Source organism: Dreissena polymorpha, chromosome 1 (genome assembly GCF_020536995.1).
Source record: "Dreissena polymorpha isolate Duluth1 chromosome 1, UMN_Dpol_1.0, whole genome shotgun sequence".
NCBI classification, from domain to species: Eukaryota; Metazoa; Mollusca; class Bivalvia; order Myida; family Dreissenidae; genus Dreissena; species Dreissena polymorpha.
In genome coordinates this window covers 201,851,760-201,866,508 of record NC_068355.1, presented here as the reverse complement: position 1 = coordinate 201,866,508, position 14,749 = coordinate 201,851,760, and the positions used below count along the sequence as shown (strand labels likewise).

The 14,749-nt window shown below is 36.7% G+C and overlaps 1 protein-coding gene across 32 annotated transcripts in view; it reads left to right on the top strand.

Moving 5' to 3' along the window:
* The window catches only part of LOC127864620 (zinc finger and SCAN domain-containing protein 10-like), a 154,560-nt gene that overhangs the window by 57,530 nt on the left and 82,281 nt on the right, over nt 1–14,749 (top strand). The window contains exon 6 of one of the 32 annotated variants that reach the window (XR_008042153.1): nt 2,201–2,340. The exons of 25 other annotated variants lie outside the window; for them this stretch is intronic. Coding sequence is in view for 6 of the 7 variants with exons in the window: in XM_052404441.1 (XP_052260401.1) it covers nt 2,201–2,550 (350 nt within the window). In the remaining variant the exon portion in view is untranslated. Of the gene's footprint in view, nt 1–2,016; nt 2,109–2,200; nt 5,074–5,751; nt 9,194–9,462; nt 10,545–11,340; nt 14,292–14,749 lie in introns of those variants that run through there. 6 more of the 32 variants (XM_052404446.1, XM_052404445.1, XM_052404450.1 and 3 more) reach the window with 6 other exon arrangements.

Sequence of the window (14,749 nt, the reverse complement as noted above, 5' to 3'; positions counted from 1 at the left end):
TGGGTCAAAAACTAGGTCACTAGGTAAAAAAATAGGTCACTTGGTGAAATAATAGAAAAACCTTGTATAGACAATAGAGGTCGCAGTTTTCATCAAATCTTTATTAAATTTGGTCAGAATGTTTATCTTGATGAAATCTAGGTTGGGATTGTATTTGGTTTGATGCAGACTGGGTTGAGATTGTATTTTGTTAGTCAGGTGAGCGATTCAGGGCCATCATGGCCCTCTTGTTTCATTTATTTATCTAGAAAGCTATTTAAACTTTTGATTAATTATGTATGCGCTTGTTGAATGGATGTTCCGATGTATTAGTCTTGTTTCTGTTGTTTGTCCACAAAAAGAATCTAGCAAATATAAATGTAGAGAAGAGGTGGAACCTAAGTTGCGAACTTGCGAGGCAAACTGTTTCCAGCCAATACTACAGGTACATTATTAATTATTGAAAGAAAATGTCTGTTATTTATGGCCAGACATGTGGCCTCTCTATTTATTGCAATAAGTTTTCTGTTGAAAATAAAAAAATGAATTATTACAGTATTAGTATTTTCTCATTTAATTTGTATTTTCTTTGTCAATTTATAGCATGCACTCCATGACCCGTGATTTTTGCCTTATTCGCGGAGTCAGGGTGGACAGTTTAATTTTTTAGTGGAAAATCCCTGAGATTTCACGTGATTTGTCACTCGGCTGTCACGCGAGTGCAAGATTATAAATCTTCGCGGGGATTCCCTGCAATTTTGTGGTGATTCGCAGCAATTCGCCGTGATCGCATTGTATATCGGTGACATCAGTGATTCCCCAATTCATGCAAATCAATGGAATCGATTACTGTACACATACAGTTTTCAAATGTTCACATTTATCCGATAATCCAATATAATTACAACATCACTTACGAATAATAAATCTTAAACATTTCTGACATTAAATATGTTTAAGAATTTCATAAACATTAGGCTAATCAGGGACAACACTTTCTGCTTTTAAGGTATTTTTTGTCTAATAAAAGTCTCTTCTTAGCCAAAATTCAGTTTAAGTGGAAAGTTTTGTCCCTAAGATTTAGCCTGTGCAGTCTGCATAGGCTAATCTGGGATGACCCTTTTCGCACAGGCATTATATATGATACTCTTTCAGTTGCTTCCGTACGCAATGAAAGGACTATTTTATGCCCAATCTTTATTAGGGGGGGGGGGGGGGCAAAACCACAACCTATAGATTCATCCCTGTCCATCAGTGTTTCCATCCTTCTGTCTGTCCCACACTTGTTGTCGCTGGTAAATCAAAAAGTATTGGTGCTAGAGGGATACAACTTTAAAAATATACATGTTTTTACCAGCATGCAAACTTATGCACCTATATATTTTGGTTTGGATATTTTAGTTGAACCATACTTATGGCCCCTTTTGTTTCGCCAAAAAATACATTTCTTAACTTGTGTAACTCTTTTCTTAAACAGTATAACAGGCTTCTGCCAGAGAGTTGAAACTTTTTGAACATATTAGCCATTAATGAACTACAGCACATCCATATTTTGCTTTGAATGTTTTCCACACAACCAGAGTTCCTTCTCCTTTTTTTAAATAATTTTTTTTTTTTTTTAGCTCGGGCTGTTTTCGGAGAAACCCCGAGGTATTGTCATAGCCAGCTCGTCAAATGGCGTTGTGCAAAAACCTTTACATTTTGTCAACCTTTTTAACATTGGCTCTTAAATCAAAGTGCTTCCACCTACAACTTTGAAACGTCATATGTAGATGCATCTTGATGAGTTCTACAAGCCACACCCATTTTGGGGTCACTAGGTCAAGGTCACTGTGACCTCTAAAAAATAAAATAATCTGACAAGCTTTCATTTATTCAAAACTGCTCCCGCAGCCGCGCGTTGGCACCCGTTATGCGTTGCTCTTGTTTAACTTGTGTGATGCATCACTAAAAGAGTATTACTGCTAGTTGTCTGACAGAGAAATTTACCTGCATTTGAACTTTGCACTTCCTCTTTCTTGTTTCTTTTTTTTTCAGACATTGGAGGTTTCTGGGAAAAACGCTGGATACAGTGGCATCTGTGTCCTATCGACACATTTATAGTTTTTTCATAAAATAAAAACAAGAACAAATTGCAGACATTTATTATTGTGGAAAAAAAATTATTATTGATTTTCGGTCACCTACAGGAAATTAATTAACTGTGTCATTTTATTTTCAGAGGCCACAATACTGACAAATCAAGTGGCAGCGAGCGTTCACAAGACACCGGGAGGCCGTCTTAGTATTTGTGAAGTGTGCCAGAAAGTGTTCCCCTACAAGAGCAAACTGGTTCGCCACATGGTCGTCCATACTAAAGATAAACCTTTCAAGTGTGCATGTGGAAAACGGTACAGGGACATAAGTGCGCTCAGGTATCACCAACAGACTTTTGGTCACAATAAAAAAGAGATGTCAAGCACAATAAAATCTCAGAGGAACGATGAACAAGATGGGGATGACGCTGCGACATGGAATAGTTCAGACTCTGAGCAGATCTCATGGAACGAAATGGGAGTACAGAATGAATAGACTCAGTGGTGGTGATATGAGTCCGCACAGGCTAATCAGGGACGACACTTTCTACCTAAATTGGATTTTTGCTAAGAAGAGACTTCATTTAAACGAAAAGTGTCATAAAAGCGGAAAGTGTCGTCCCTGATTAGCCTGTGGGGGACGACACTTGACGCACATGCATTATGCCCAGTTTTCTCAGAACACGCTCATATGTACATGTATATACGCTTGAGTTGGTGTTTCTGTGGGTGATTGTAAAGGGGTCATTGCACTAGTTATGGGTGAATTATGATAGAGATTTACAGTTGGTGAGTGGTGGAAAGAGTTACCGAAACTAAAATTGTGGTAAATTTGACTACACGGTGGAATGTGAATGGTGTATACAGTATAACATCTTTAAATTGCACATCAATAACCCGAAAACCTACTGTAGCTCAAACAAATCGGATAGTTACACCCCCCAAAATCCATAATACTTTAATGGGACAATACCAATTTTATGTGGATCATCTAATACCTGAGCACATGGATTTGTCCGGTATGCAATAATGTAAGAAATAGTACATGCTGGTCATAGTTTGTTGTCAAATAACCCATGGCAAGAAGTTTGGGTGCATAGGGGATAAATCACGGGTGCGAAGCATCTTAACTTCTGGTCATGAGTTTATTGACAACAAGCAATGAAATACAAGTATTATTTCTATTTAAGACTGCTTTATAATACATATAGTTATTTGACACCAAACAATGAACTATAAGTATTATTTCTATTTAAGACTGCTTTATACTAGTTATTTGACACCAAACAATGAACTACAAGTATTATTTTAATTATGCTCCCCTTCGAAGAAGAGGGGGTATATTGCTTTGCACATGTCGGTCGGTCTGTTGGTCGGTCGGTCCGTCCGTCCATCAGGTGGTTTCCAGATGATAACTCAAGAACGCTTAGGCCTAGGATCATGAAACTTCATAGGTACATTGATCATGACTTGCAGATGACCCCTATTGATTTTGAGGTCACTAGGTCAAAGGTAAAGGTCAATGTGACCCGAAAAAGTAAAATGGTTTCCAGATGATAATTCAAGAACGCTTATGCCTAGGATCATGAAACTTGATAGGAAGATTGATCATGACTAGCAGATGACCCCTATTGATTTTCAGGTCACTAGGTCAAAGGTCAAGGTCACACTGACCTGAAATAGTAAAATGGTTTCCGGATGATAATTCAAGAACGCTTATGCCTAGGATCATGAAACTTGAAAGGTAGATTGATCATGACTAGCAGATGACTCAGATTGGTTTTCAGGTCACTAGGTCAAAGGTCAAGGTCACGGTGACCCGAAATAGTAAAATGGTTTCCGGATGATAACTCAAGAAGGCTTATGCCTAGGATCATGAAACTTGATAGGTACATTGATCATGACTCGCAGATGACCCCTATTGATTTTGAGGTCATTAGATCAAAGGTCAAGGTCATGGTGACCCGAAATAGTAAAATGGTTTCCAGATGATAACTCAAGAACGCTTATGCCTAGGATTATGAAACTTGATAGGTACATTGATCATGACTGGCAGATGACCCCTATTGATTTTCAGGTCACTAGGTCAAAGGTCAAGGTCACAGTGACCCGAAATAGTAAAATGGTTTCCCGATGATAACTCAAGAAAGCTTATGGCTAGGATCATGAAACTTCATAGGTACATTGATCATGACTCGCAGATGACCCCTATTGATTTTCAGGTCACTAGGTCAAAGGTCAAGGTCAAAGTGACAAAAAACATATTTACAAAATGGCTGTCACTACAACTGAGAGCCCATATGGGGGCATGCATGTTTTACAAACAGCCCTTGTATAAGACTGCTTTATACTAGTTATTTGACAACAAGCAATGAACTACAAGTATTATTTCATTTAAGACTGCTTTATACTAGTTATTTGACAACAAGCCATGAACTACAAGTATTATTTCTATTTAAGACCGCGGTTTATACTAACTTTGTATCTTAAGATTTCTCTTTAATTGTACGTACTTATAAAGCTCTGCTTATAGTCTTCAGCTATTGTACTCATTTCATCAAAATGATACAGTTGCATACATAAACAGATGTTAAAAGATTGGAAATAAAAAAAAACAACATGCAAATTGAAAATAATAAGCAATAATAAAAACAACAACCTCCGTTTAAAGTGAATAGTGCATGATTTTATCAATGTCAAGTTTGTACAAGATAGGGCAGTTGTAGATCTACTGACTGGCATGACTCGCAACGCACCACATTTTTAGCTTGGCTGTTTTTGGAGAAAACCCGAGGTATTGTCATAGCCAGCTCGGCGTCTGCCATCCACGTCGTGCTTAAACCTTGACATTTGGCTCTAAAATAAAAATAAAAATTCTGACAAGCTTTCATTTATTCAAAACTGCACCTGCAGCCGAGCGTTGGCACCCGTTATGCAGTGCTCTTGTTTATTCATGCTTTTTATTGGACCATTTTGCAAACAAAGATTAATCTTGAATAAAGGATTGTTGAATGTTTAATATGTTATTGTTCTTATTTCTTTAAATAGATTTGCTTAAATAAAATATCATACATTTCTATTTACTTATGTTTTTTCAGATCAAAACAATGCATTATATAATTTGATGATCTATATTTGCCTCAGCTTACTCATCCCGCCTTCAAGCAAGAATATATAAGAACTCTGATGACGTGGTTAACCAATAATATCTTAAAACAAAAATTGGATACCCCATGAGTGTGTGTTTTCATGTGCTATGTACATGTATATTGATATATACCCATGGTTGTCCTCTTTCTTTTGCCAGTTAGATTTACATATAGTTTTTTTTTTTCCTTCTTTATAAAGTACCAGTAAATGTCACTTTCCAAATCTGGGGTAAAACATCACATTTCCTAATTGCCACATCTGAAGAAATCCCATTGAAGGTTTAAAAAAATTGTTATATTTAATGCGCTGGTTGTATTTATATATGGGTTGTTTTGTTGATTTAAGATTGGATACCTATTCATGCCCTGGTTTATGGGCTATTTATATTGATATTGAGGTTATTTTGTTGAATTTTTATCAGATACCCATTGGAGTTCTGTTACTTTGTTGATTTAAGAATGGTAACCCATTTTAATGTATAGGTTATAATTTAGTCACTAATGATGTATTTTCTTCATTTTTTTTCAATCTCCTGTGTTCTTTTCAGTGGACAATATCCACCTCCCGGGCTCTGTGAAAACGCTTTCAGTGTGGGTGTGTGAATTCTGCAACAAGAAGTTCTACGCCCAGTCCTGGCTGGTTCGACACAGACGGACCCACACTGGAGAACGTCCGTTCACGTGCGAGGTCTGCGAGAGAAAGTTCTCCAGGAAACACCACATGCTGGATCACATGAAGAGAGCCCATGCTGAGAAAAATGATGGGGAATTTTCTGTGTGATATGTGTTGTATCTGGATATATCTGGACTTCATTGTGTAGTATCTGGATACATCTTGACTTCATTGTGTAGTATCTGGATACATTTTTTTGTACATCTGGACTTCATTGTGTAGTATCTGGATACATCTTGACTTCATTGTAGAAGAATCCTGTTTTTTTATACAAGCCGTTTTTGTTTGCAATTTTTTTCACTTTGAGTTCTTTAACCCTTTACCACATAGATACGTATTTTGACGCATTTGTAGGCCCTTAGAAAGATAAATTTAATTTACCCTTTGCATGCTGGGAAATTTGTCATCTGCTAAAATGTTCTGTGGCGTCTCATCTGGATCCAAACTGTTTGAAAAGTCCTTCAAAATTCAGTTCCCGAACTGAAAGAGTTGAAGGCCTTTGTTACTACATTTAAGTTTTAAAGGCTTCATTTCCAACCCTTAGATACTGATGAGCAGCAAAGAGCATAAAAGTTTAACAGTCTTCGAGTCACTTAGCAATTAGACGTAAATGTATTCAAAACAACATTTAAAGGACATTTAACAGGTATTCAGAAACGAAATACAACTCTGGGTTTCAGTCTTTTGACAACTTACTTGCTCTATTTTACCCATTTTTTTTACACAACTTGGAATTCAATTTTGTGTTGAAGTGATACTGCAACCAGTGGTTATTGTTGACTGCGATTCGTATAGCTTCATTCACAATTCCATTCTATGGCAAATATGTATATACATGTAGCAATTAAGTCATTCCATTAAAAAACAAATAGAGAACTTTCTTTGATATTCTTGTTACACTCTACATTGATTAATAAGTTAGTTAATGAACAACAAAAGTTAAACATCCTGGTTATATGAATGGCATATTTCGGACGGTAGGGTTTTCTGTTTAATATCTTAAATTTGCAATCACCAAACCTGATAACACATTATATGTAGCAAGTCATTGGCCTATTGGTAAATCTGGCAGTTGGGCCATAAGAGGTTAAACCTAGATGATGCTTTCCCATAACATGAAAACCGCTTTCTCCAAAGCTTTGGTACTTGTATGGATGCTATATTTGAACACTCTTAACCCTTTCAGTGCGGGAACCGAATTTTGAAGGCCTTTGCAATCAGTTTGGATCCAGATCAGACGCCACAAAACGTGGCGTCTCATCAGGATCCAAACTGTTTGCTATTCTGAAAGTATTCTTTGAAAAAAAATCGAAGAAAATGCTAATTTTAGGAATTCAGCAGACGACATTTTAGCAGAAGACAAATTTTCCAGCATGCATCACTGGACCTTTTTTTACCCTGACATTGACCTACTTTAGGTTTTAGACTTGTTCAGAAAGTCCAAATTCAAGGTGATTCCAAACTTATGCTTTTTGTTGAGCACAAACCCCGAGTGCTACAAAGCTTTCATTCTTGCATATACATGTACATGTATGTGACTTACCTACATCACTTGACCTCATTGTGACCTTAAAATGGCCATACATATACATTTGCAGCAATTTTTTTGCCCAATTAGCAAAAGTATCGGTACCAGTCCAATTGTGAAAATTGTGAGCGAAAAACCCTGACATTGGGAAAATTTGCGTTGTGAAGTCGCCATATTGGGAAATCCTTGTATCCTTTTTTTGCTTCCACATACTTTAAAATTGATAGCTAAATTTTGACAAGATGTCAATATTATATTTACCTAGGTTCAAGCCATAGACTGAATAGGGAAACTAACTAAATGTTGCATTAAAAAAAAATATTAAGAAACCATCAATTTGGACTTTTTTTGACAGCAATTGGGAAATTGGAAAATTTGTAATTTTTTTTCTAATTGGATAAGTGCCGTTATCTAGTACTTTATAAAGAAGGGAAAAAACAGAAGATTTGTAAACCAAAATTGTCTGTTTATGTTTAATTGAAATCAACACACTTACTAAAGAGCTTCAATATTTCCATCCAACACTTTATGCACTCACGTCACCTGATCTCCTTATAACCTCCTCAATGACCTAATTTGGATCAATGACTAATTGGTATGGTTCGATGAATTGATACTGACCCATCTTCCTTGAGGGATAGTTTATTGAACCATCCTCTTGTTTTGTACATCATTTGTAATTCCATACTAGAAAATAGATGTTTATATAAGCTACCAAATTGTATACAATGCCTTTCTAATATGCTGTGTTGATTAAGACTCTTTGGATTTTTTTTAAATTGTGCTTTCAATAATTTAATCAAACATACTTGATATGAAATATGCTGTGATAATTCTGGTTGGTTGCTGTCACGTTCTATGTGATAATCTCAATTGTATTCATGAATACATTTAGTTGTGAATGTTTGTTTCCTTACAAGCCAATAGTTGTTTATGTTATGAATAGTTTAAACCATTTATGCCTAGCGTCTAGAAAAATGCCTTGGCAAACAGCCTAGACCCAGATGAGACGCCGCATGATGCGGTGTCTCACATGGGTCTGCGCTGTTAGCTTAAAGTAATTTCTGTAAGAAATATTCTAAACATAGAAATAAATATACTAGACATCCCTAATTTGGAAATAAATTGATCAAATTTAGAAGGATGGGAGAGTCCACTAGGCATAAATGGGTTAACATTATGCAAGGATATGTTAAAGCGGAAAGCTGACCCGGGTACTCACGCACCCTTTATTATACTCCCCAAGGTAGGGTGTTTATTAGAGAAGCTCTGTGGGTCAGTCGTTTTGTCGGTCGGTCAGTTTATTGTTGGAGTCATGTAGTTTCACATTTCTCAACTGATTAAATTCAAACATTAATAACCTTTAACCACTTAGATACGTATTTTCACACATTTGAAGGCCCTTAGAATATTTAATTTAATTGAATACCTTTCTTACTAGAGTCAAGTTTTTACGGCTTCATTTCCAACCCCTTGATAAACAAGATGCCGGTGAGCAGCAAACAGCATAAAACCTGAACAGACTGTGAGTTACTCGCAGGCTGTTCTGGTCTTATGCTGTTTGCACATAGCCATTTGCACTTTGCTTCTAAGTGGGAAAGGGTTGATAGCATCACCCTGTTGTTTGAATGTGCAAACGCCTCCTTTTTCACGTGTTATCAACACATTCCTCAGTTATTTGCTATTGATCATAGCTGACGTTTGTGATAAACAATTTGTTTGAATTGTATAAATGTTTGTGTTTATTGGCAATAGACTATGAAAAAAAAAAAAAAAAAAATCTTTTAAAAAATGTTTGCATTTCAGATTTCTTTTGACATTCATGTAGCTGACATTTGTGATGAAGCTCTAGTTTGAATTGCAGATCCCTTTGTGTTTATTGGCAGTAAATATGAAAAATGTAACAAAAAAGATCTAAGAAAAAATGTTTGAATTTCAGATTTCTTTTGACATAGCTGACATTTGTGACAAAGCTGTAGTTTTCATTGCACAAATCTGTGTGTTTATTCGCAATAAAAAAAGCAACAAAGTTATCTTTATTAAATGTTTGAATTTCAGGTTTCTTTGATGTGCAGCTTGGAACTGGAAGCCCCGGGGATGAAGACTATTTATCCTCACTGAATATCAGCCCTGCCATGCCCAGTAAAAGGCCAATGAAATTTTTTCTGTGTACGTTGTGCGGTAAGAACCAGCCATCAAGGTCACACTTGGAACGTCATATGCGCCAACATACGGGGGACCGGCCTTTCAAATGTCAGTTTTGCGACTATCGCGCCACAAGGGCAGACAATCTGAGATCGCATGAACTGAGGCACCATTTGAAATCTGAAGTGTTACACTGATGTACGATTGTGTGAACTCTTTGCATGCGTTATTGACCAACTTGGCAGCCATTTATTATCCCCCGCCATAGGCGGAGGGATATTGTTTTGGCGCTGTCGGTCCGTCCGTCTTGACTCTTTCCGTCCGTCCGTCCGGAGCCATATCTTGGAAGTGTTTTGGCGGATTTCATTGAAACTTGGTATGAGTATATATATGGATAAGAGGATGATGCACGCCAAATGTCATTGTACACCATCAGTTAATAACGGAGTTACGGCCCTTTGTATCTTTAAAAAATGCTTTTTATAACAGATAAACACTTTTGTGTCCAGAAGCATATTGGCGGGTGATATCAATTCAACGAATTTGCTTGTTTAATATGAAAAGGGCCTGATGGCTGAAACTCAACTATCTAACTTGATCCAAAAATTTACGGCCGTTAGAACTAGTTGTTAAGTTTTTAGCAATCAGGTCGATATTGCTGTTGAAGCCTTAGGGAAAGTGTTTAATTGTGTATTGTAATTTATTTTTTATCTTTTAGCAATTTGATTATGGAGTCAGAAATCTCAAGTGAAAGTATGATGGCTATACATTTGTTTATTTTTAGAGAATTCCATGTGGATTTCAGAGCTAACAATCCTCAAAAACTTTAACTTGCTGAGTATTTGAGAACTTCATTAATATAACAGTATTATAATTATTATTAAGTTTCTGCCTCGATGGACAGTGCATAACAATCTGTTTTATTCATGTGATTTAATTGTTCATTGTTCAGGCAGAAAAGTTGTATTTAAGTGAAATCGGGTGAAGGTGTGCAATATTATTATCCCCCGCCATAGGCGGAGGGATATTGTTTTGGCGTTGTCCGTCCGTCTTTCCGTCCTTCCGTCCGTCCGGCACTTTTGTGTCCGGAGCCATATCTTGGAAGTGCTTTGGTAGATTTCATTGAAACTTGGTATGAGTATATATATATATATATAAACAAGAGGATGATGCATGCCAAATGACATTGTACACCATCTGTGAATAACGGAGTTATGGTCCTTTGTATCTTAAAATAATGCTTTTTTAGCTGAGTGTCAAATATAACACTTTTGTGTCCAGAAGCGTATTGGCGGGGATATCAATTCAACGAATTTGCTTGTTTTAGTTTTAATTGCTTTTATTACTGTATGATGATTGATGAATAAGTTGAAAATAAAAAGTGCAATAAAAGCAGGGTCATTATTTCTCATTTTCAGCTTATTATCTTCACATGTATGCCAATATTGCCTTGCAATTAATTCTGAATTGTCTGCATCTATTAAAAATTGAAATTTTTAACCAGATCAGCTATTTTTGAGTTGGTACTGGCGGGGGTATTTTTATTTACTGGATTATTGTTATGTATGTCCCCCTGTTAATTGAAATGTATTTTAGTTATAGCTAAAAATAGTAACATCATGTTATGCATTTATTAGACTTGGTATGCATTTTTTTTGCAAAAAAAAGTAACATGTTACACATTTATTAGATTTTCTATGTACAGACAAGCAAAAACAGAAATCTTAAGCATGCAAATAATACCGCTAATTACTAAATTATCTCCCCTGAATACTCATTTTCGTTTTGCAGTTGCCAGTTTGGCGGTACAGGGATCGTCAATCTCTTCTGCTCAGATGGACAACCTTCTGGCCCTGGCACAGAAATCTCCCGCTGGTCAGTTAGGCCTATCATTTCACCTGTGCCCTGTCTGCGGGAAAACGCAGGCCTCCCGCGCGCACCTCATCAGGCACATGCGGGTCCATACCGGAGACAAACCGTTCAAGTGTCGGTACTGCGAGTACCGGTCCGCACGAGCTGACAGCCTTCGCGTGCATGAGGCGAAGCATGGGGCAGTGTAGGAAAGACACAGCCTGTGCGTGCATGAGGCGAAGCATGGGACAGTGTAGGAGAGACTTCAGGGGAAAATAAATCAATTATGGAGATTAGGATAAAAAAAAAGTCAAGACAATATTTTGAATGATGACAATAAAGAGTGCCTGAAAGAAAATTTAACCCTTTCAGTGCGGGAACCAAATTATGAAGGCCTTTGCAGACAGTTTGGATCCAGATGAGACGCCACAGAACGTGGCGTCTCATCAGGATCCAAACTGTTTGCTATTCTGATAATATTCTTTGAAAAAAACGAAGAAAATGCTAATTTTAGAAATTCAGCAGACGACATTTTAGCAGACGACAAATTTCCCAGCATGCAAAGGGTTAAAGTGCAGTAGCCCCATTCTGGGAAAATGGAGTTTAATGCATGTGCGTTAAGTGTTCTCTCAGATGGAGTTTAATGCATGTGCGTTAAGTGTTCTCTCAGATAAGGCTTGTGAACGTTTTGAAAATTGTAATTCATCGTTCACTTTTTGCTCTATTAAACTGTTCAATAGGGCCTCTGTGTTTTTCTGTACATATCAAGGGCTGGAAACGAGCAGGTTCAAAAGCCCTGTTACCCATTTCCCAATCAGAGGCAAAGTGAAAATTGCTATGTGCAATTAAACAGCATAAACCAGAACAGCCTGCTAGTAACCGGCAGTCTGTTCAGGTTATATGCTGTTTGCTGCTCATCAGTATCTTAGGGTTGGAAATGAAGCCGTTATAACTTGATTCTAATAAAAAAAGGTCTTTTTATTAAATTTTACTTGATAAGGGACTAAATATGGGTCAAAATACATATCTAAGAGGTAATGTGTTAAGCAGTAACCTTTATAATCCCTCGTTTTTATCACAAGCGTATCTTTTTTTGGTTATTGCTGACAATATTTATTAATTAGGAGGGAAGTATTAACTGATATTCTTAATTTGAAAGGCACCATTTTTAAATTGATATCATTTCTTGGCAAATCACAGCTGGTCATGGAAATACTTGTTTTTGAGCTTGTTTGGCCATTGCTATGCCCTTTTAATTTGATGTTATATGTTTCATACATCAGTCTGCATTGAAATGGAAAACATGAGCACATCGAGACTGACAAATTATTCCAAGGCAAATGTGGCTGAGGACCTAATCGAAATAGTTAAGCAGTTAATGTGTGCGGGCATTGTACTAGGTCGGCTGCTAGTCATATTCAGACCCTTGTAAGGGACTGAATTTTACAGTGTTCCCTTTGCGAGTATGGTACACCGAGAGCAAATGAGTTGCATTTACATACAACCCCTGTTCACCCACAACCAAACGCAAGTGGATATGAAATTATCAATAGGTCTAAGTGTAAGTAAATTCGTATAAGTTGCTGTGGGAAAACGGTGCTTAATGCATGTGCAAAAAGTGTCATCCCAGATTTTCCTGTGCAGTCTGCAGCCTATATGGGAATTTTTTTTTAAACAGCTCTCCTTAAAACGAAAAATTCCATAAAAGCAGAAAGTGTCGTCCCAGATTAGCCTGTGCATATTACCCAGGCTAAGCTGGGACAACACTGTACACACGTGCTGTAAGACCCATTCTCCCAGATCGTAGCTCATATGTGTTCTCCCTCTGGTTGGAATTTGATAACAAATTAAAAAAATAATATCAGTACTGATTCTAGTTGCTCATTTGCTAGACTTTATACATAACTAAGAAACATGCCATTATAAGTTTAATTTGAAGTATTTGTTAACAATTTATTAACTACTTCTATGCATTTTTATTAGAAGAGTTTTATCTGAAGCTCGATACTGAGAAAGTTTTATTTGTGGTTTAAAAACAAAATTGTTCATCATTGAAAGTTTTGACTTTGTTATTCTATCTTATGATATGAATTTGCTACTGTTTTCTTTTTCAGATTTTTTGGAGAGTTATGCCAGCCAAGAGCGTTTCAATTCTCAAAGTAGACAAACAGAAACACACCAGTTGCATGGTGCATTATTGTAAAGTGTATGGATTGAAGGCTCAAACTATGGCAAGAATGAAGCAACATATTATCAGGATGAAGGATTCACAGGGTTTTCAGGGGTTTTCACAAAGGCTGGACAGAATGTAAACACACTGTTAAGAACTTTATTTTTGCGAAAATCTCAAGTTATTGAAATACATTTGCAAAAATCTTTAGTGTATAGACTACAGTGTTTTTGTCTTGCAGATTGTGCCGATATCTTAAGGTATAAGAATAAATCCTTGAATACGTCTGAAATCTAGTGACAAAGTTTCATGTTGCGTGAAGCATAATGGTGCAGTTCACATGTAATTTTTAAACTAGAACACAGGCTTAGTACATAAAATAATTATAATGTACTGTATTTCAAATTGCCATAATCATCATAAAAATGTATCTTTTATGCACAAGTTAAAATTCTTAAGGAAAATTGCTTTAAAAAGTTATTTGGAAAAAAGAAGCACTTACCTGTGTGTTTACATCCATTGACGTTTAATTGGGAACCCAACAAAGACACGTGATCCTGCACCCTGGTTATGGTACATACTGGGCAAAGACCCTTCCATTGTAATTTTTGTGACTCGAAGTTTTCTCGCAATCACACTCTAAAATACATGTACAAAATCGACGCAAAGTTTTGATGACCAAACAGTCTTTCTGTGCAAAGTGATAAAAATCCATAATCTGCTTCTCAATTCTTTCTCAGAATAGTAAAGCTTGGTTCTGGAAAAACAGGGCTTTATGCATGTGCGTAAAGTGTTGTCGCATATTAGACTGTGCAGTCCACACAGGCTAGTAACGGACGACACTTTTCACCTTTACTGGATTTTGGCAAAGAAGAGACTTATTTTAAATGAAGAATACAGTTAAAGCGGAAAGTGTCATCTCTGATCAGCCTGTGAAGACTGCACAGGCTTATCTGGGACAACACTTTGCATTATATTGATAAATGTAAACACTTTTCACACACAAAAAATATTGTTTGTTCAACACATTTTAAAAATGTTTTAATTCACAACAAGTTGCCAATTTCGCAGTTTTCTTCACAGGCTTTGCTGAAACGGCTTGCAGATCCGAATCTGAGTCAGCCAGCGCGAGTGGAAGGCAAACTAAGCTGGAATTCTACGCGAGTGGAAGGCAAACTG